The 21,642-nt window shown below is 40.1% G+C and overlaps 1 protein-coding gene across 2 annotated transcripts in view; it reads left to right on the top strand.

Moving 5' to 3' along the window:
• Positions 1–19,937, top strand: part of PPP2CA (protein phosphatase 2 catalytic subunit alpha) — a 32,855-nt gene extending 12,918 nt beyond the window's left edge. The window contains exons 2-7 of one of the 2 annotated variants that reach the window (XM_064366327.1): positions 9,628–9,837; positions 14,186–14,359; positions 15,429–15,518; positions 16,008–16,169; positions 17,656–17,774; positions 18,358–19,937. In XM_064366327.1, the coding sequence (XP_064222397.1) occupies positions 9,628–9,837; positions 14,186–14,359; positions 15,429–15,518; positions 16,008–16,169; positions 17,656–17,774; positions 18,358–18,430 (828 nt within the window). In that variant the 3' untranslated portion in view covers positions 18,431–19,937. Of the gene's footprint in view, positions 1–9,627; positions 9,838–9,889; positions 10,003–14,185; positions 14,360–15,428; positions 15,519–16,007; positions 16,170–17,655; positions 17,775–18,357 lie in introns of those variants that run through there. The other variant, XM_064366326.1, reaches the window with a different exon arrangement.
• Positions 19,938–21,642: the final 1,705 nt, after the last annotated feature.

Here is a 21,642-nt window from a genome sequence, read left to right as displayed (position 1 = left end):
TAATGTAATTCTTAAGTGCTAAAGAACGGTTTAGCACTTGAGAATACTTTTCAGAATGGTGAATGAGCATTGACTTCAACTGAAAGTCACCAGCTGCATTAGCCTCTAACAAGAGTCAGTTTGTCCGTTGAAGGTTTGAAGCCAGGCATTGACTTCTCTAACTAGTAAAGTCCTAGGTGACATTTTCCACTAGAAGGCTATATCGTCTACATTGAAAACCTGTTGTTTAGTGTTGCCATGTTCATCACTGTCTTAGGTAGATCATCTGGGAAACTTGTTATAGCTTCTATATCAGTACTTGATGATTCATCTTGTACTTTCATATTATAGAAATGGCTTCTTAAAGCTTGTGAACCAGTCTGCTAACTTCAAGCTTAACTTCTGCAGCTTCCTCACCTCTCTTAGCCTTTATAGAATTGAAGAATTAGGACCTAGCTCTGAATTAGGCTTTGGCTTTTAAGTGAATGTTGTGGCTGATTTGATCTATCCAAACCACTAAAACTTTGTCCATATCAGCAGTAAGACTGGTGTAGGGTTGATGGCTCCACAGAGTCGTGGGGTGTGCCTTATGCTGTGCTGAGGCGCAGGATCCAAGAAATAAAGAGACAGGACACAGAAGTAAAGGAAAATGCAGTTGGGCTCGAGGGGCCACACCATCTATGAGCGGAGTCAGGCGAGGCCCCGAATGTCCAGAAGCGTGAGTATTTATTGTTTATGGGGGAGACCCCGTCATGGCGGAGACACGGAGGAGCCTCTACGCTGGTGGGAGATCCCCACAGGGGAGGGGGCAAGGCAGTGAGTGAAATCATCTTTAAGGTTAGTGATAGGTTCGTGAGCAATAAAACAAGGATCCACCCCCATTAGGTCACCTAGGCTAGGAGGTGGACAGTGCACAGCAAGGGGCCCATTCCCATGAAGACAAGGGCCGTGTGCAGTAAGAGATCCTCCCCCGTTAGGTCACCAAGGCTTGAAGGTGGACTGTACGCAGCGAAGAGCGTGCAGTGTGCAGTACTTCTATCTATGGGCAAACTACTTCTAAGAAGATTTATGGGGGGATGCTTTAAGTCTCACAGTAGTGACAGAGCTGTCAAGGTTACTGCCACCTGCTGTCAGCTTCCAATGAGTTCTATAGGAAGATGCTTTTTGAGTAGCACAGTAGCAAGAACTGATAAAGTTCACAGTCACCAAGGTCGATTGCTGGTCTGAGGGCAGCCTTCCACAAGAACTGGAGCAAGGTCCTACAACTCCTTTATCAGGAGGAGTGGCTCTTGCCCCAAACCTGCCAAACAGTGAGTATCTTTACGATACTGAACACTGCCATCTGGGCCATGGATTCTTGTCCTGGTATAACTGTTTTTCCCTTATGTCATGCTCTGCACTGTGTCTGCTCTAGGCATTTCTCCGATTATAAGCTGCTTAGTCCTTAATTCATGCTCTGTACTGTGTCTAGTCTAGGCATTCCTCCGATTATGAACTAAGATACAATTATATATATATATATGTAGGGAAATATTCTTTAGGCACTCATACTATCAACTATTACATGATTATATATAGAGGATTATATAAAGGGATTCTTCAAGCCCTAATTTTATAAACTAATATATGGTTATATAAAGGATTATATAAAAGGAAATAGCTGAGTAGTAACACTATAAAGTGAGATAGTCTTCAAGCCCTAACTGTGCCAGGGTTCTGCTTAGGCCTCTTTCCTCGGTGCCCATATGGGGGGTTACCCACAACTGGCCTTCTTACCATTCATGTGTTCACTGAAGTAGCACTTCTAATTTCCTTCAAGAACTATTCCTTTGCATTTATACCTTGGCAGTTTGGTGCAAGAGACCTACCTTTAGGCCTGTCTTGAGTTTCCATATGTCCTCTCCTCACTAAGTTTAATTATTCCTAGCTTTTCATTTAAAGTGAGAGATATGGAACTCTTCCTTTCACTTGAACACTTGTTAGAGGCCATTGTAGGGTTATTAATTGGCCTAATTTCAATATTGTTGTGTCTCAGGGAATAGGGAGGCTCAAAGAGAGGAAGAGACAGAATGGCTGATCAGCAGTAGTAAGAATACACACATTCATTAAGTTTATTGTCTTATGGGCACAGTTTGTAGTAAAGTCCTAGGTGACGTCTTCTTTCATTAGTGCCACAAAGCAATTACAATAGTAACATCAAAGATCACTGATCACATATCACCATAACAGATACAATAGTAATGAAAAAGTTTGAAATAATTTTAGAAGTACCAGGATGTGACAAAGACAAGAAGTGAGCACATGCTGGTGGGAAAATGGTGCTGATAAACTTCCTCCACATAGGGTGGCCACAAAGTCTTGATTTATAAAAAATACAGTATATGCAAAGTGCGGTAAAGTGAAGCACAGTAAAATGAGGCATGCTTGTAGTTAATTGTATGCTCTTAAGGAAATTACTATTATCATTTTTAAGACCAAGTCCCTGTCACCCAGGCTGGAGTGCAGTTGCATGGTATCTACTTACTGCAACCTCCACCTTCCGGGTTCAAACGATTATCCTGTCTCAGCCTCCCAAGTAGCTGGGATTAAAAGCGCCTACCAGCATGCCTGGCTAATTTTTTTCTATTTTTAGTACAGATGAGGTTTCACCATGTTGGCCAGGCTGGTTTCGAACTCCTGACCTCAAGTGATCCATCTGCCTTGGCCTCCCAAAGTGCTAGGATTACAGGTGTGTACCACTGTGCCTGGCTGAAAATTATGAATAAGTGGTTGGTTAATCTGTTGTTGGTTCATGTCTTTTTTTGAGTTGATGTCTGGCTCTGCAGCCTCTGCCTCTCTCAGGTTCAAGTGGTTCTCCTGCCTCAGCCTCCCGAGTAGCTGGGCATAGGCCCAGCTAAATTTTTGTATTTCAGTAGAGACAGGATTTCACCATGTTGCCCAGGCTGGTCTCGAACTCCTGACCTTGTGATCCGCTGGCCTCAGCCTCCCAGTGCTAGTATTACAGACGTGAGCCACCACGCCTAGCCGGTTCATGTACTTTTCAGAATCGTCTGTCACTGGGCATGGTGGCTCACATCTGTAATCCCAGCACTTGGGGAGGCCGAGGCAGGTGGATTACCTGAGGTAAGTAGTTCAAGACCAGTCTGGCCAACACAGTGAAATCCTGTCTCTATTTAAAAAAAAAAAAAAATTAGCTGAGCACGGTGGTACACACCTATAAACACAGTTACTCAGGAGGCTGAGGCAGGAGACTTGCTTGAACCCAGGAGGCAGAGGGTGCAGTGAGGTGAGATTGCGCCATTGCACTCCAGCCTGGGTGACGAGCAAAACTGTGTCTTAAAAAAAATGTCTTCCATGAAAAATAGCATGGATGATTTATGAGGTCTAGCGATTTATGAGGTCTAGTTTAAGCTTGATTTGTTTGTAATTTCATGTTACTATGGTGGTGATGATGGCCTGTATTCAAGAATGTTGAGTCCGTGGGTCATTTATCTTACAACTTGATTGTTTTATAGTAGATTGGAAATAAAGTTATGGGATTTCTGAATCCAAACCAGAATGCTGAGAGGACATCGGTAATAAGATAGTGTCCTCTGTGGTATACATACCTGTAGTCCCAGCTACTCTGGAGGCTGAGGTGGGAGGATTACTTGAGCCTGGAAGATCAAGGCTGCAGTGAGCCATGATGGTACCACACTGCAGCCTAGACAACAGAGCAAGACCTTGTCGCAAAAAAAAAAAAAATTTTTAAAGTATCCTCAAAGATTGCTTTCCTTCAAGTGAATCTGCATATTTTTTGGATTCTAGGGCAGAATGTTAACTTCCCACAGTTAATTGTGATAAGATCTTATTAAGAGAATAGCCTCATTCCAGTGTTAACCTTGTTCTCAGAAGTTTGTACCAAATCTTTGCTTGAATTTATTCATTTTAGTCTATACCATTTGACTGAATTTCAGAAGGGTTCTGATAAATCAAAACCAGTATGGTACTAATTACATTCTTTTTTTGAGACGGAGTCTTGCTCTGTCACTCCAGCTGTAGTACAGTGGCACGATCTCAGCTCACTGGGTTCAAGTGATGCTCCTGCCTAAGCCTCTGGAGTAGCTGAGATTACAAGTGTATTGTCACCATTCCTGACTTTTTAGTAGAGCTGGGGTTTCACTACATTGGTCAGGCTGGTCTTGAGCTCCTGACCTCAAGTGATCCATCCTTGGCCTTGGCCTTCCAAAGTGCTGTGATTACAGGTGTGAGCCACTGATCTTGGCCCTAATTTCATTTTTTAAAAATGATTTTTTTCCCAGATGTTAATCGTATTAGCTAAGATATTCGAGGTCCTGGAAAAATATTTTAAGGGAAGCAAAAGGTTTGGTATGTGTGTTTTGCTTTTGCTTGTCTTTTAGTTCATAACAGGTGACGTGAGACTTTATAGAAGTCAAAGTAGGCCGGGCGCGGTGGCTCACGCCTTTAATCCCAGCACTTTGGGAGGCCGAGGCGGGTGGAACACGAGGTCGAGAGATCGAGACCATCCTGGTCAACATGGTAAAACCCCGTCTCTACTAAAAATACAAAAATTAGCTGGGCATGGTGGCGCATGCCTGTAGTCCCAGCTACTCGGGAGGCTGAGGCAGGAGAATTGCTTGAACCCAGGAGGCGGAGGTTGCAGTGAGCCGAGATTGAGCCCTTGCACTCCAGCCTGGGTGACAAGAGCAAAACTCTGTCTCAAAAAAAAAAAGTCAAAGTGCCAGAGTAGAAAGGTAGTTATTAAAAATAAAAAAATCTCAAATGTCAATTAAGTTGTTTTAAAAGTCTGGTTCTACCATTTATTTTGAATATTAAAGAGATTAAAGAGTTGAGATTGTATAGCCACCTTTGAAAATGATGATTGCTAAAGGTCTGGGGGTGGTCCATAAAGCCACTCTTAATAGGTGCTTTCAGGATTTACAAGACCTAACTCCTTGTAATAGCACAGCTTATCTTGTTTTATTAAAAAAATTTTTTTTTGAGAGAGTTGTCTACCAGGCTGGAGTGCAGTGATGTGATCATGGCTCACTGTGTCCTTGACCCTCCTGGGGTCAAGTGATCATGGCTGACTGTATCCTTGGACTCCTGGGCTCAAGCAATTCTCCCAACTCAGCCTTTTGAGTACCTGAAATTGCAGGTGTGCACCACCATGGATGGCTAATTTTATATTTTATTTTCTGTAGAGAGGGGTCTCATTATGTTGTTGCCCAGGCTGGTCTCTGAGCTCCTGAGTTTGTGAAGCAGTACTTCCGCCTCTGCCTCCCAAAGTGTTGGGATTACTGGCGTGAGTCACTGCACTTGCCAAAATGAGATATATATATATATATATATATAAATGTTTAGATGGAGTCTTGCTCTGTCACACAGGCTGGAGTACAGTGGTGTGATCTTGGCTCGCTGCAACCTCCACCTCCTGGGTTCAAGTGAGTCTCATGCCTCAGCTTCCCACGTAGGTGAGATTATAGGCATGCACCACAACACCCAGTTATTTTGTATCTTTAGTAGAGACGGGGTTTAACCATATTGGCCAGATTGGTCTTGAACTTCAAGTGATCCGCTCGACTCAGCCTCCCCAAGTGTTGGGATTACACCGCTCCCGGCCCAAAACGATCTTTTTTTTTTTTAAGATGGGGTTTCACCATGTTGGTCAGGCTGGTCTTGAACTCCCGACCTCAGGTGATCCACCCGCGTTGGCCTCCCAGAGTGCTAGGATTACAGGCGTGAGCCACCGCGCCCAGCGCTTGATCTTTTAAATGAACATCTGTAGGTTTTATTGTTGTTGTGTTCTGGTGTAGTCTGTTTTATTGTAGTAACTATCTGAGAGCTGGTAAGTTGAGACCATAAAAAAAAAAAAAACCTAAAATCATGCTTAAAACTGATTCTTTCCAAGGTTGCATTTTTGTTAAAATCTACTTAATAGTTGGCTGGGTGATTTTTTTTTTTTTTTTTTTAATTTTTCTTTTTTTCACTCTGTCCTGGTCTGAGGGATGATTGCTTCTACATACCACTGTTATCGCCAGTATTTAATTATACTTGTTCTGGTCTGTGAATTTTGGCAGGAAGGGAAGAAAGAGCTTTGATTGGCTGCCCTAGATTCACACGTTAAAATTTTCACTTGAGTTAACTTTTTTTTTTAATTTTAAAGGACAGTTTGCTAATTCAACATTTAAAAAGCAAACTTGTAGATACACTAGTTAAGTTTACTCATAGTATCTTCTCTCAGGAAATGTGCTGCATATGTATACAGAGGAGAAAATACTAGGGAGATATATTGCTGTAGTTCCACACACCTCTGCTTTGTAATCGGTAAGGGGATACTCTGCATCCACTATGATAAATTAACTAGCTCTCTCGATAAATGTTATATATTATTAAATATTGTTAGAAAAGCAGGCTGCTGAACAATATTGTTTCTAGTTTAAAAATGCAAGGAAAACTATTGTTTTTGTAGACATGCAGTATATATGTAAAATTTGTAAACGACGTTTTAAAAGGATATACAATCTGATTTTTCCATTTAATGATGGTGAGAAAATGATAGACATTCAGTATGCTCCTCAGTTTATGATGGGGCTATATCCAGATAAATGTATTATAAATTGAAAACATTGTAAGCTGAAAATGCACTTTTGACTTGCTTATGTTTATGATAGGTTTATCTGGATGCAGCTGTGTTATAAATTGAGGAGCGTCTATACATTAAAATTTCATTGGTTACTTTGTCCAAAGGGGGTGGGATTGTGTAGAGGGGGCATTTCTTTTTTGTCTGTGCCAAAATTTTTTATCTGTTTATCATTGTGATTTGCCTAAATTCAAATAAAAGTAACAGCATTTAGACTTAATTTTCCTTTCATGATTTGAATAGAAATTTTGAGTCAATTGTAGTAAGGAACTTCAGGCAGTCCTAAAAGTCAACTTTTTATTATTCATACAGAAACTACCCTTACAGGTAAACAGGTATACACCGATGTACATTAACATTTAATTTCTAATAGATTTAAATGTGAAAATTACATGATGGCAAGATTTACATGCTACGTAACCATCTATTTTCTTTTTCTCTTCTTTTTTTTGAGACGGAGTCTTGCTCTCAACAGGCTGGAGTGCAGTGGTGTGATCTTGGCTCACTGCAGCCTCTGCCTCCCAGGTTTAAGCAATTCTCCTGCCTCAACCTCCTGAGTAGCTGGGACTACAGGCATGTGCCATCACACTCAGCTAATTTTTGTATTTTTAGTAGAGATGGGGTTTCACTATGTTGGCCACACTGATCTTGAACTCCTGACCTCGTCGTGATCCACCCGTCTTGGTCTCCCAAAGGGCTGGGATTACAGGCATCAGCCACCACACCTGGCCTGTCATCTGTTTTCTTACGTCATGCCCTTTTAAAACTTCTGAATAACTTGAAGTTTATTCACAGTGTAGGACTTACCATTTCATTCAGTTATTTTCATTAATACACGATAAGTGCTAAAAACACTAGATGTGGTATTAATTATTAATGCCAGACAGATTTTGTAATGGAATATGCCTAGTGAATTTGTTTTTTAGTGATAATAAATCAGGGGACGTTGGAATTACTCTGGAGAGAAAAATTTCAAAATGAAGTAGAATTTAATAATAATGGGTTGTACATATTTCTTAAGAGGTATCTCAGACTGGGTGCAGTGGCTAACGCCTATAATCCAGCACTTTGGGAGGCAGAGGCAGGCAAATCACTTAAGCTCAGGAGTTTGAGACCAGCCTGGACAGCATGGTGAAACCTAATCTCTACAAAAAATTAGCCAGGCATAGTGGCACACACCTGTGGTCCCAGTTATTAATGGAAGCTAAGGTGGGAGGATTGCTTGAGCCTGGTGGGTGGAGGTTACAGTGAGCTGAGATCATGCCATTGTACTCCAGGCTGGTCTCGAACTCCTCGGCTCCAGCCATCCACCCGCCTTAGCCTCCCAAAGTGCTGGGATTACAAGCGTGAATCACAGTGTAAGCCGAAAAAAGATATCTCTTTTTGAAGCACAGTGGAAATTTCTTCTAAACTTGGTAAAATGTTAGATCACTTTAGAGATGTCAGTGGTTGGTGGGTGTCCTGAAATAGGCTCCCAAAAATGTTTGAAGACTTGAAAATAGCGGTTCTTTAACTTGGCTGCACGTTGAAGAAAGGAGGGGTGGGGGTGCTTAAAAATTATTAATGATTTGATTTCACTCACTGAAATTCTGACTTGATCAGGGGAAGGGACAGGCATTGGTGTTTTGTTTTTGTTTTTTGAGACAGAGTCTTGCTCTGTTGCCCAAGCTTAAGTGCAGTGGTACAGTCTTGGCTCACTGCAACCTCCGCTTCCCAGGTTTAAGCAATTCTTCTGCCTCAGCCTCCCAAGTAGCTAGGACTACAGGCATGTACCACCATGCCTAGCTAGTTTTCTTGTGTTTTTAGTAGAGACGGTTATACCATGTTGGCTAGGCTGGTCTCAAACCCCTGACCTCAAGTGATCCACCTTCCTCGGCCTCCCAAAGTGCTGAGATTACAGATGTATGCCACTGAACCTGGTCACCATTAGGGTTTTTAATGTACAGCTAAGAGTGTATACCACTGTCTTGAACCCAGTTCTTGTCATCTGTGGTTGTCCTGGCTCTTTAGCAACAATTCTCTGTGGTAATTTGTTTTGATATCTTATGTAAAATGGTCTCTTCCAGTTACCCTCTCCCTTTCCTTTGTGCCACTTAACACAGTGTACTTTTTGCTTGGTTACTTGTTTGTGGTCCTTTTCCCCTCTACTGCAGTAGGAATGAGCCATCTTGTTCACCACTATATGTCCAGTTGCTAGCACGGGGCCTGGCACATAATAGTCACTCAGATGGTTGAGCACATGATTTTCTCACAGGCATGAGCCACTGTGCCTGGTTAAAAACATGTTTTTAAAAAGTTAAACAGGGCCTAGATGAGGTGACTTGTGCCTGTAATCCCAACACTTAGGGAAGATGAGACTGGAGAATCACTTGAGCCCAGAAGTTCAAGAACAGCCTGTGCAATGTGGTGAGACCCCATCTCTACAAAAAAGTTTGTGAAAATTAGCCAGCCATGGTGGTGTGTATCTGTGGTCCCTGCTACTGAGGTGGGAGGAGTTCCTGAGCCGGGAAGTCCAGGTTACAGTGAGCTGTGATCATACCACTGTACTCCAGCCTGGGTGGTGAACAGAATAAGACTCTGTCTCAAAAAAAAAAAAAAAAAGAATCCTTGAGTGCCACATTATATTAGAACTCTAAAGGTAAAGAAGTACTTACCTGAATGTCCTGTTCTGTTTTCATTGATTTTATATGATTGCTAATAATGATCTCGTTAGTATTTAATTAGATGGCAATTTGATAGGTTTAAAAAAAGAAAACTCCTGGTCTTGATGATAGGAATAGGTTGTGCACCTTTACGCACATTTGTTTTCCTAGCTAACAGGGTAAGATTAGCTAACGGATTATAGTCATATCTCACTTATTATAATGGGATCATAAATGTCTGCAATTTTATCTTATACTGATACTGAGTCTGCCCCTTAAGCTACATTAAGTGTAAGTAAACATATCTTTGTTAATATTGTTTAATGCCAAATGTATTGCCTTATTTTTGTCTCCCATCCATAGGCTAAAGAAATCCTGACGAAAGAATCCAACGTGCAAGAGGTTCGATGTCCAGTCACTGTCTGTGGAGATGTACATGGGCAATTTCATGATCTCATGGAACTGTTTAGAATTGGTGGCAAATCACCAGATACAAATTACTTGTTTATGGGAGATTATGTTGACAGAGGATATTATTCAGTTGAAACAGTTACACTGCTTGTAGCTCTTAAGGTAATTTCAGTTTTATGTTGGGGCATGTTGAAATGGGTAAGACAGTCCTCTTGAATGTTTTTTCCTAATTATTTTCTCCCAGATACAAATTACTTGTTTATGGGAGATTATGTTGACAGAGGATATTATTCAGTTGAAACAGTTACACTGCTTGTAGCTCTTAAGGTAATTTCAGTTTTGTTGGGGCATGTTGAAATGGGTAAGACAGTTCTCTTGAATGTTTTTTTCCCAATTATTTTCTCTATCTGAATGTTAAATTTTAAAATTCTACATTTAGGAATATATATGTTTGAGTTTTGGACTTACAAATCATAGGCATCTGCATTCTGAGTAAGGGGATGGTACAGAATCAAAAGGAAGGGAATGATTGTCTCAGTCATATCATTTGAAAAAATAGGCCGGTGCAGTGGCTCATTCATGCTTATAATCCTAGCACTTTGGGAGGCTGAGGCAGGCAATCACCTGAGGTCAGGAGTTTGAGACCAGCCTGGACGACATGGTGAAATGCTACCTCTGCTAAAAATACAAAAACTAGCTGGGTGTGGTGGCAGGTGCCTATAATCTTAGCTACCCTGGAGGCTGAGGCAGGAGAATTGCTTGAACTCAGGAGGCGGAGGTTTTGGTGAGCTGAAATTGTGCCACTGCACTTCAGCCTGGCAACAGAGGGAGACTCCATCTCACAAAAGAAAAGAAAAATGTTAGAGGGCTGATCAAATAGATATTTAAGGTCAGTAAATTGAGATATGGAGAGGTAATGTAATTATATTTGTGTTTTTAGATAACTTTTGAAGTATTGTAAATGTATAAACATACCAAATGTCAAAATGTGTACATCAGCTAGTCACAGTGGCCCATGCCTGTAATCCCGCACTTTGCGTGGTTAGGACAAGGTGGGCGTATTGCTTGAGTCCAGGAGTTTGAGACCAGCCTGGGCAACATGATCCCATCTTCAAAAAAAAAAAAAAATTGAATGGGGTGGCACAGGCCTGTAGTCCCAGCTACTCAGGAGACTAAGGTGGGGAGAGTTGCTTGAGCCCAGAAAGTCATGGCTGCAGTGAGACGTGATCTTGCCACCCTACACTCTAGCTTGGGTGACAGTGAGACCCTGTCTCAAAAAAAAAAAAAAAAAAAAAAAACTGAGGAAGAAGTTCAAGAAAAAAAGAATTTTTCTGAGGAAGAAATTCAAGAAAACATTTTATCTAAAACTTAACAGTGAATATGTACATTATGGTTTATCTAAGTTGAATAGTTTTCAGCCATTAATAAAGATGCAATAATCTAGAATAGACTGGGTGCGGTGGTTCACGCCTGTTATCTCAACACTTTGTGAGGCTGGGGAAGGCAAGGAGGATCAGTTGAGTCCAGGAGTTCAAGAACAACCTGGTCAACATAGACCCCATCTCTGCAAAAAGTTTGGGGGAAAAAAAACAAAAAACTAGCCAGGTGCAGTGCTACCCACCTGTAGTTCCAGCTACTCAGGAAGCTGAGGTGGGAGGATTACTTGAACCTGGGAGGTCAAGGCTACAGTGAACCGTGATTGCATCACTGTACTCCAGCCGGGTGGCAAAGCAAGACCCCTGTGTTTCTGAAAAACCAAAAATCTAGAACTGAAGAAAGCAAGTTCCAGATTTACATGTGTTACATACCAGTTGTAGCTTTGCAAAATGTACCGATGATCTGAACATGAAGCAAAAAGTGGTAAACAGCTTTTAGGGTGGCAGGCCTCTCTGCCTTTCCTTTGAAATAAATTGTTTGACTTTACCCGAAAATCTTGGGGAGATTTTTTTTTCTCTTCCTTGGCAACAGATTCATTTTTATTTAAGAATATTCAAAATGATAAAACGGCTGTCACAGACTTTTCTAATATTAGAGAAGCAATGAGATGTGGATTTAGCAAGAGCTGAATGTATAGTGATGAATATCTGAATTGTGTAGAGTGCTACAAAACAGTTTTGGAGGTTATTATTTTCTGCATCTGTAAAATGAAGGAGTTGGACTAGATGGTGGAACATTTCTGCAGTGACACTAAATACTATGAAAGGAGCTAACCTGTGCTAAAAACCCAGGATGAATTCTAGTGCTCAAAGACGAATGAATGTGCTACCTTTAAGAGTTTATGCAAGCAGCCTGGGCAGTCTAGTGAGACCCTATCTCTTCAGAAAACAATTTTAGCCAAACACAGGGACATGTGCTATAGTCCTAGCCGCTCTGGAGGCTGAGGTGAGAGGATTGCTTGAACCTAGGAATTTGAGGCTGCAGTGAGCTATGATCACACTGCATTTGAGCCTGGGTGACAGAGTGAGACCCTATCTGGAGGAAAAAAAAGACTAATTCATGAAGGTGTAATGGACTGAATTATAGCCCCCAAAATTCATTTGTCTAAGTCCTAACCCACAGCACCTCAGAATGTGACTGTATTTGGACAGTTAATTAAGGTAAAGTGGGGTCACATGGGTAGACCCTAATCCAGTATAAGTGATGTACTTACTAGAGGTAAGGACACAGGCAGATGGGGAAGAAGATAAGCCAGATGGAGAAGATAAGCATCCATAAATCAAGGAGAGAGGCCTTCAGAAGAAACTAACTCTGCTGACACCTTGATCTTGGACTTCTACCTCTGGAACTGTGAGGAAATAAATTTCTGTTGTTTAAGCCACCTATTTTTTGATGCTTTATTGTGGCAACCTTAGCAAAAGAATACCTGGGGAAAGGATGTTCTTTCAGTAAATGGTGCTGAAGCAAATGGATCAAAATGTATGGTAGAACTAAACGTAAGAGCTAAAGCTATAAAAAAAACTTCTAGAATAAATCAGAAAATCTTTGTCATCTTAGGTTAGGTAAGATTCTTAGATATAACAAAAGGATGATCCATAAAAAATGGAAAAATTGGACTTAATCAAAATTAAGATTATTTTTCTTCAAAATATGACACCAGAAAAAAAGTAATTGTATTCAGTTTTTTTGTTGTTTTTGTTTTTTGAGATGGAGTTTCGCCTTGTCACCCAGGCTGGAGTGCAGTGACGTGATCTCCACTCACTGCAACCTCTGCCTCCTGGGTTCAAGCGATTGTCCTGCCTCAGCCTCTCAAGTAGCTGGGATTACAGGCGTGCATCACCACGCCCAGCTAATTTTTTGTATCTTTACTAGAGACTGGTTTTCTCTGTGTTGGCCAGGCTGGTCTCGAACTCCTGGCCTCATAATCTTCTGGCCTCGGCCTCCCAAAGTGCTGGGACAGCAGGCGTGAGCCACCCTGCCCGGCCTCAAATATTATATATTAAACTTCTACAGCTCAATATAAGATAGATACTTTTTAAATGGGCAAAATATTTGAATGGATACTTGACCCAAGAAGATGATACATGAGTGGCCAGTCAGCACATGAAATGATACTTGATATCTTTCGTAATCAGGGAAATGAAAATTAAAGTAACTGAGATACTACCTCACACATATTAGAATAGCTGTAATCAGTAAGGTAAATAATACCAAGTGTTGGTTAGTACTAGAGATTAAAATCTTCGTGCATTGCTGGTGGGAGTATAACATGGTCTAGCCACTTTGAAAAACTTTGTTTCTCAAAAAGTTAAACATTACCACATGACCCAACAGTTAAATTTGTAGGAATCTTTCCAAGAGAAATGAAAGCATATGTCCACAGGAAAACTTGCATGCAAATGATTATAGCAACATTATTCATATTAGCCAAAAACCCTGGTATCTTACCTGTGAATAGAGAAACAAAAGAAACGATATAGCCATACATTGAAGGACTGCGCACTATGAAGAGGAACAAACCACTAATCTATGCTACAACATGGTGAGCCTCAAAAATATTTAAGTGATATTTAGCCAAAAGATACAAAAGACTACATTTTGTATTCCATTTATATGACATTTCTAGAAAAGACAGACTCAAGACAGAAAGTAACTCAGTGGTTGCCAGGAGCTAGAGTGGGAGTGGAGAGTGACTACAGACAGGCAGGAGGGATCTTTTCGGGATAATGGAAAGCTTCTAAAACTGGATTGTGGTGATTGTTGCATAACCATAAATTTTTGAAAAATTATTGAACTGTAAAGTAATTTATATGTGGGGTTTTATATCCCATTGATTATGGTTGGTATAAAGTTGGTGATAGAGGGAGTTTGATTTTAGTTGAGATGAGGTGAGCAAACACCCCATGGGGATTTAAAAACTTTGTAGAGCTGCGGTTTTGGTTCAGTATGATAGAGGATATGTGCTGGCTCTTCAACAAAATTGTAATTCTGGATTTTTTTCTATAGAAAGTTTCCTGGATTGTCATTGGTTCTTGAAAGCTAGTTGATTATGTTTTCCATTTTGTTGTTTTAGGTTCGTTACCGTGAACGCATCACCATTCTTCGAGGGAATCATGAGAGCAGACAGATCACACAAGTTTATGGTTTCTATGATGAGTGTTTAAGAAAATACGGAAATGCAAATGTTTGGAAATATTTTACAGATCTTTTTGATTATCTTCCTCTCACTGCCTTGGTGGATGGGCAGGTATGTGGATCTTAAAACTCTTTGCTGGTTATTTCAGAGACTCTGCTTTCTTTAATGTTGAGGTGCTCATGACCCTTTCCACTCTTTTTTATTTTTATTTATTTTTTTTTTTTTGAGGCAGAGTCTTGCTCTGTCACCCAGGCTGAAGTGCAGTGGCATGCTCTCTGCTCACTGCAACCTCTGCCTCCCTGGGTTCAAGCAATTCTCTGCCTCAGTAGCTGGGATTCCAGGTTAACTGTCACCACACCTGGCTAATTTATTTGTATTTTTTTAGTAGAGACAAAGTTTCATCATCTTGGCCAGACTGGTCTTGAACTCCTGACCTCATGATCCACCCACCTTGGTCTCTCAAAGTGCTGGGATTACAGGCGTGAGCCACTGTACCCAGCTGACTCCACTCTTACACCCCTTTGGGAATGTATTTTAGTAGAAATTGATAGCATTCATTCAAACTTTAAAAAAATTTTAATTTGACCAATTTATTATTTGCATCAGGCACTGAACTATATGGTGGGATCACAGAGGTGGATGGTATAACCCATGTATCCTCTCAGACTGTTTTTGGACAAGCCTGGGAGATGTAAGGAGCTAATTATTGGTTTAGGTAGATATGTACACAAAATAACTTAAAAGAAAATTTTTTGAGTATGAAGACATTAGTGTCTGGCAGGGAGTAGGATTAATATCCAAGAAGTTTTCTCAAAGGAGCTGTTTAAGGTGGAGTCTGGGTGTGACAGCAATGGTCTGTTAGGAAGAATGGGAGTGTACTCAGTAGTTTAGAGTGGGCTGGAGCAAAGATGTACCCTGCAGAGTCAACCCTCATTCAGGCAGAGCACAGAAACACCAGTGGGGCCAAGTGATGGGGGCGCCCAGCTCATTTTTAAAAAATTTTATAGAGACACAGGGTCTTGCTATGTTTCCCAGGCTGGTCTCAAACTCTGGGCCTCAAGCAGTCCTCCTCCCTCAGCTTCTGAAAGTGCTGGGGTTACAGGCATGAGCCACTGTGCCCAGCCAAGAATGTTTACCAATTTTCTAGGTGAGGTTAACATTTTTAAACCACTCATTTCAGATCTTCTGTCTACATGGTGGTCTCTCGCCATCTATAGATACACTGGATCATATCAGAGCACTCGATCGCCTACAAGAAGTTCCCCATGAGGTATGACTTTTATTTGATAAAATCTTTTCAGAAAATGTATTAGGGAGTGGAGAAGTTTAATTGTAAGTTAGTTCATTATATGTATTCTCTCATTTAATTCTCAAAAACAACTTGAGGTGTGAGCACTCTTGTCTTCCCTGTTCAGAAGAAGCTGACATTAAGAAACCTGCCAAGATCACAACAGCTATGGAGCTGGGTTTATTAGGACCTAGGTTGTCTGTCTTCGTAGCTCTGAAATTTGCATAATATAGGCAGATTAATTAGGGCATGTTGCTGTTGGGTCCTATGGATGTCAGCTGTGTCTCTAAAGACTACTAGAAAATACATCTTACTTGATGCAGCTGTTTGACTTCAGCTGTACAATCTATTAGCATTTTCCACAAACATCACTCAAAAAAGGTGACTTAGGTGCTGCTTCTGTTGAATTACTCAAATACTGTGTTAACCATGTTTGTAAAAGGCAGTTTATAACTTGAAATTACTTTTTAGGGTCCAATGTGTGACTTGCTGTGGTCAGATCCAGATGACCGTGGTGGTTGGGGTATATCTCCTCGGGGAGCTGGTTACACCTTTGGACAAGATATTTCTGAGACATTTAATCATGCCAATGGCCTCACGTTGGTGTCTAGAGCTCACCAGCTAGTGATGGAGGTATGCTCTGTTCTTTGAAATATGACTTGCTTCTTAGTAAACTTAAGGAAAGATATTAGGGATTTTAAATCAATGACTTTTGTGAGAAATTCCGTCTATTCCTTCTGATAAGTTTGCCATTATAGCCTTAGCCTTTTCAGTAGATGCACACTAGAATTAAAAGCTCAAGCTTTTGATTACAATTAATTAACCATTAACATGTTTTCAGAGAATTCTGAATGGAAGTGCTTGGGATTTAAGAGTGGGAAAGTAAGATGTAGGGAGTTGGAGTGTGTGTATAATATTTTATGATCCCACTGTTTATTTCATACATTTAACATGTATGTATGTAGGAGAGACTGGAAAGAAATACACTAAAATGTTTTAAATGGTCCTTTGGTTGGTAGGATTACAGGTGAGTTGAAAGAAGAAAATAGCAGGGAAAGAGGCTAACGTTTCTTTTTTTTTTTTTTTGAGATGGAGTCTAGCTCTTTTGCCAGGCTGTAGTTCTGTAGTTCAGTGGCGCCATCTCAGCTCACTGCAATCTCCACCTCCCAGGTTCAAGCAATTCTTCTATCTCAGCCTCCCAAGTAGCTGGGATTACAGGCATGTACTGCCACGCCTAGCTAATCTGTGTGTTTTTAGTAGAGACGGGGTTTCACCTTATTGGCCAGGATGGTCTTGATCCCCTGACCTTGTGATCCACCCACCTTGGCCTCCCAAAGTGCTGGAATTACAGGTGGGAGCCACCGTGCCCGACCAAGGCTAAGGTTCTTGACATGGCACACTGATGAGCATATTTAAAAAAAATAAAGTCCTAATTAGTTTAATACCAGTACAACTCTGTGGGTATCGATAAAATCTGACTTTGCTAAAGATAAATTTGTGAACAATACAAAACAAAAAGTAACAGCAGTAGCTTGTACATTCAGATGGATGGACTTTGAGGAAGCAAAGCTGGAAAGACTAGAGGCATGTTTTATTTGTTCCTGGGCAGTGAACCACACTAATAGGCCTTTACCTATGACAAGAAAATTAGTGAGTTTCTGGTCTCCAGGATTAGGTGTCTACCTCTCTAGGGAATGGCCACATAAATACTTACTCTTAAATCACGTTTTAAGGCTGCTGCAGTAGAAGAGGCTAATGAGACAGTACCATTTTCAGCAAGTCAGATACATAAGAAGCAGTTTATTCTTTGGTGGTTGTGCTGTTTGTTAAAGGCTTTTTTTTTCTTTTTTTCTTTTTAGTACTAAAAAACTGAGTTTTGTAATTAGGGGGAAAACAAATCATGTGTGTCTTACAGGTTGAATAAAAAGGGATATTTACAGGTTATATGAAAAGGGATTATTATTACCGCAAATTCGTAAGTCATCCAGAAAAAAAGCATTAACATTTCTTAAGCCTCTTTGGCAGGGGTGGGAATGAGTAGAGATTTTCTCTCGAGTGAAGTAACATTTAGTTGTAAATGAGGGAGTAAAGTAAGATATTTATCTCCTTTTCCTTGTAGGGATATAACTGGTGCCATGACCGAAATGTAGTAACGATTTTCAGTGCTCCAAACTATTGTTATCGTTGTGGTAACCAAGCTGCAATCATGGAACTTGACGATACTCTAAAATACTCTTTGTAAGTACTTCTACCTGCCTGAACAGTTGATTGAATTGGTAAATATGTAGGTTTTTGTTTTGTTTATTTATTTTTTTTTTGAGAGAAGGTGTCACTGTATTACCCAGTCTTGTCTCGAACTCCTAGGCAGAAGTGATCCTTTCACTTTGGCCTCCCAGAGTGTTGGGGTTACAAGTGTAAGCCACAGTGCCCAGCTTGAATACATAGTTCTAAATGGGAGGTTTAAAGTTTAAGTGATTATGCTATGCTAGATTCCAACTTTTATTTTTAAGGTTTTTTTTTTTAATGGACTTACATTGAAACACACCAACAGGAACTTATTATGTATAGACCCTAGTATAAATGACTAGGTTTTTCACTTTTAAAACCATGTTTTCATAAAAGCATAGTTTCTGTGACTGAAGTTGCTTGACTCTTTAAAGGGAAGTACGGTTAACAGACCATTATCATTAGGGTTCTATTACATTGAGACAAGCTGAAATTGGATAGGAAGTGTAAAGTGTGGAAGACTCATGTTCTTGATTTTAATTGTCAATATATGGATGTCTTGGAACATAAATTATGAATGCGTCTTGTTTTTCAGCTTGCAGTTTGACCCAGCACCTCGTAGAGGCGAGCCACATGTTACTCGTCGTACCCCAGACTACTTCCTGTAATGAAATTTTAAACTTGTACAGTATTGCCATGAACCATATATTGACCTAATGGAAATGGGAAGAGCAACAGTAACTCCAAAGTGTCAGAAAATAGTTAACATTCAAAAAACTTGTTTTCACACGGACCAAAAGATGTGCCATATAAATATACAAAGCCTCTTGTCATCAACAGCCGTGACCACTTAGAATGAACCAGTTCATTGCATGCTGAAGCGACATTGTTGGTCAAGAAACCAGTTTCTGGCATAGCGCTATTTGTAGTTACTTTTGCTTTCTCTGAGAGACTGCAGATAATAAGATGTAAACATTAACACCTCGTGAATACAATTTAACTTCCATTTAGTATAGCTTTACTCAGCATGACTGTAGATAAGGATAGCAGCAAACAATCATTGGAGCTTAATGAACATTTTTAAAAATAAGTACCAAGGCCTCCCCTCTACTTGTGAGTTTTGAAATTGTTCTTTTTATTTTCAGGGATACCATTTAATTTAATTATATGATTTGTCTGCACTCAGTTTATTCCTTACTCGAATCTCAGCCCTATGTTGTTCTTTGTTATTGTCAGAACCTGGTGAGTTGTTTTGAACAGAACTGTTTTTTCCCCTTCCTGTAAGACGATGTGACTGCACAAGAGCACTGCAGTGTTTTTCATAATAAACTTGTGAACTAAGAACTGAGAAGGTCAAATTTTAATTGTATCAATGGGCAAGACTGGTGCTGTTTATTAAAAAATTAAATCCATTGAGTAAATTTTAGAATTTGTAGACTTGTAGGTAAAATAAAAATCAAGGGTACTACATAACCTCTCTGGTAACTCCTTGACATTTTTCAGATTAACTCCAGGATTTATTTGTATTTCACATATTACAATTTGTCACATTGTTGGTGTGCACTTTGTGGGTTCTTCATGCATATTAACTTGTTTGTAAGACAGAAAATCTGTGCTGCTTCAGTAAGACTTCATTGTAAAACCATATAACTTGAGATTTGAGTCTTTGGGTTTTGTTTTAATAAAACGGCATGTTTTCAGGTAGAGCTTAACAAACTAAATGATGTGTTTACTTAGTGCAGTTTCTGGTTATGAATATTATATGCTATGTATATTATATGGACTCTTTAAAATGATTGACAGATTGGCAAATTCCTAACAAATCTTTGTACGTTGTTAAGTCATATGTTCTTAGAGTTAAATCTGTCTCAGATAAGAAAGCTGTTAAAGCATTAGTCTGTGTCAAGTTCTTTGAGTGATAGTAGTGAAACCAAATGGAAACTATTGTTGGATCATGGTTTAGTCTTATGTACATTCACCCAAAGACAAAAATGGTACTTGAAATGTCAGTGTTCAGTATTTAATGAGTTTTTCCCCCTTTTGTCCTTTGAAGAGGATTAGATGTTAAAAATAGTTCTTCTGTAGGAACTAATACTTGATATTTTAACGTACCAGAGTAAAGAAGAACACTTAATCATACTTGTGAGTATAGTAAATAAAAATTTTCTTCCTTTGTGCTGTGTTGAATCTGGAACCAAAAGGGAAGTTATAGCATATCCACTTTCTCTAAGGTGCTTGAGGAACACACACATATTTAATGTCTTTTCTGACCTAATTGTTAGTATTTTTGGTGGCTTGTGGAGTTAATTTTCCAAAGCAAAAGGCCATTAAGGTTTCTACATTTCATTTCATTCTTTTCTTTCACAAGAAATACATTCTCTGTGTGTGTGTCTTTTTGTTGCTCTGTCACTTTATGCCCTTTCTCTCCAACTGAACAAATAGCCTATCTGTATGCAGTGGTTTTAATCAATGCCCAAGTAATCTAGACACCAAGCAGCTCTTTTTCAGGTCCTGTGATACCAGAATTGACTAAGGAATACGCATATTGTAATTGACATGTGGTGTTAACGTCCAGGCACAAATTCTCTTAAATTTTGTGGTTAGCATAATGGGGCTTGTGACAAGAGTAGCTTGGTTTTAGAATAGGGTTTAAAATAATTGTTTAATTATAGAGACTGACTGGGCTTTGGCCATCTAAACTAGAAAGCGTTAGTACCCTACCTTCTTTTAAAATGGCTATGGTAAGGAAAATGGTAAGTATGGTAATTTTCTTTAAAATATATATGGTTTGTTGGGAATCACAGTTGGGTGTTAGTTGATTTCTCAATTAGTAGCATTAGAATAGGATTTTCATTAATAAACTTTTAGAGAGCTTTATTCTAAGAAACAGGCCAGGCGCTGTGGCTCTTGCCTGTAATTGCAGCACTTTGAGAGGCCGGGGCAGGCGGAGCACTTGAGGTCAAGAGTTCAAGACCAGCCTGGCCAACATGGCAAAACCTCATCTCTACAAAAAAAAAAAAAAAAAAAATACAAAAATTAGTGGGGCATGGTGGCATAGCACCTGTAGTCCCAGCTACTCAGAAAGCGAAGGTGAAAGGATCACATGAGCCCAGGAGGCGAGGTTGCGGTGTGCCAAGATTGTGGCACTATATTCCAGCCTGGATGACAGAGCCAGACCCTGTCTCAAAAATTAAAAAAGGATTCTTAGTCTGTATAGGTTTTTTGTTGTGTTTTTTTGTTGTTTCTTAAGATGGGAGTCTCGCACTGTCACCAGGATGGAGTGCGGTGGCGCAATCTTGGCTCACTGCAACCTCAAACTCCTTGGTTTAAGCTATTCTGCCTCAGCCTCCTGAGTAGCTGGGATTACAGGCACATGCCACCACACCCAGTTATTTTTATATTTTTAGTAGAGATCTCCTGATCTCATGATCTGCCCACCCCAGCATTCCAAAGTGCTGGGATTACAGGCATGAGCCACCATGTCTGGCCTGTAATAGGTATTTTTAAAATTTGTCAATGTGAGAGTAGTTTCAAGAAGGACTTAGTTCAGGAAAAGGATAGTTATTTCTGAGGGTCTCAGCTTTGTTGCCTGCAGAGATTCTGATTTAAATTGCTGGAGGAGGGCCCAGGCATAGGTATTTTTAAGTTTCCCAAGTGATTCTAATTTACATCTAGGGTTAAAAACTCGGCTGGTCACGGTGGCTCACTCCTATAATCCCAGCACCTTGGGAGGCTGAGGTGGACGGATAACCTGAGGTCAGGAGTTCGAGACCAGCCTGGCCAATATGGTGAAATCCTGTTTGTACTAAAAATGCAAAATTAGCCGGGCATGGTGGCAGGCGCCTGTAATCCCAGCTACTCAGGAGGCTGAGACAGGAGA

This window comes from Aotus nancymaae, unplaced genomic scaffold (genome assembly GCF_030222135.1).
Source record: "Aotus nancymaae isolate 86718 unplaced genomic scaffold, 86718_ANA_hifiasm-v0.15.2.pri h1tg000064l_1, whole genome shotgun sequence".
Taxonomy (NCBI): domain Eukaryota; kingdom Metazoa; phylum Chordata; class Mammalia; order Primates; family Aotidae; genus Aotus; species Aotus nancymaae.
Note: the sequence above shows the minus strand (reverse complement) of the source record. Positions and strands in the feature narration are given on the sequence as shown.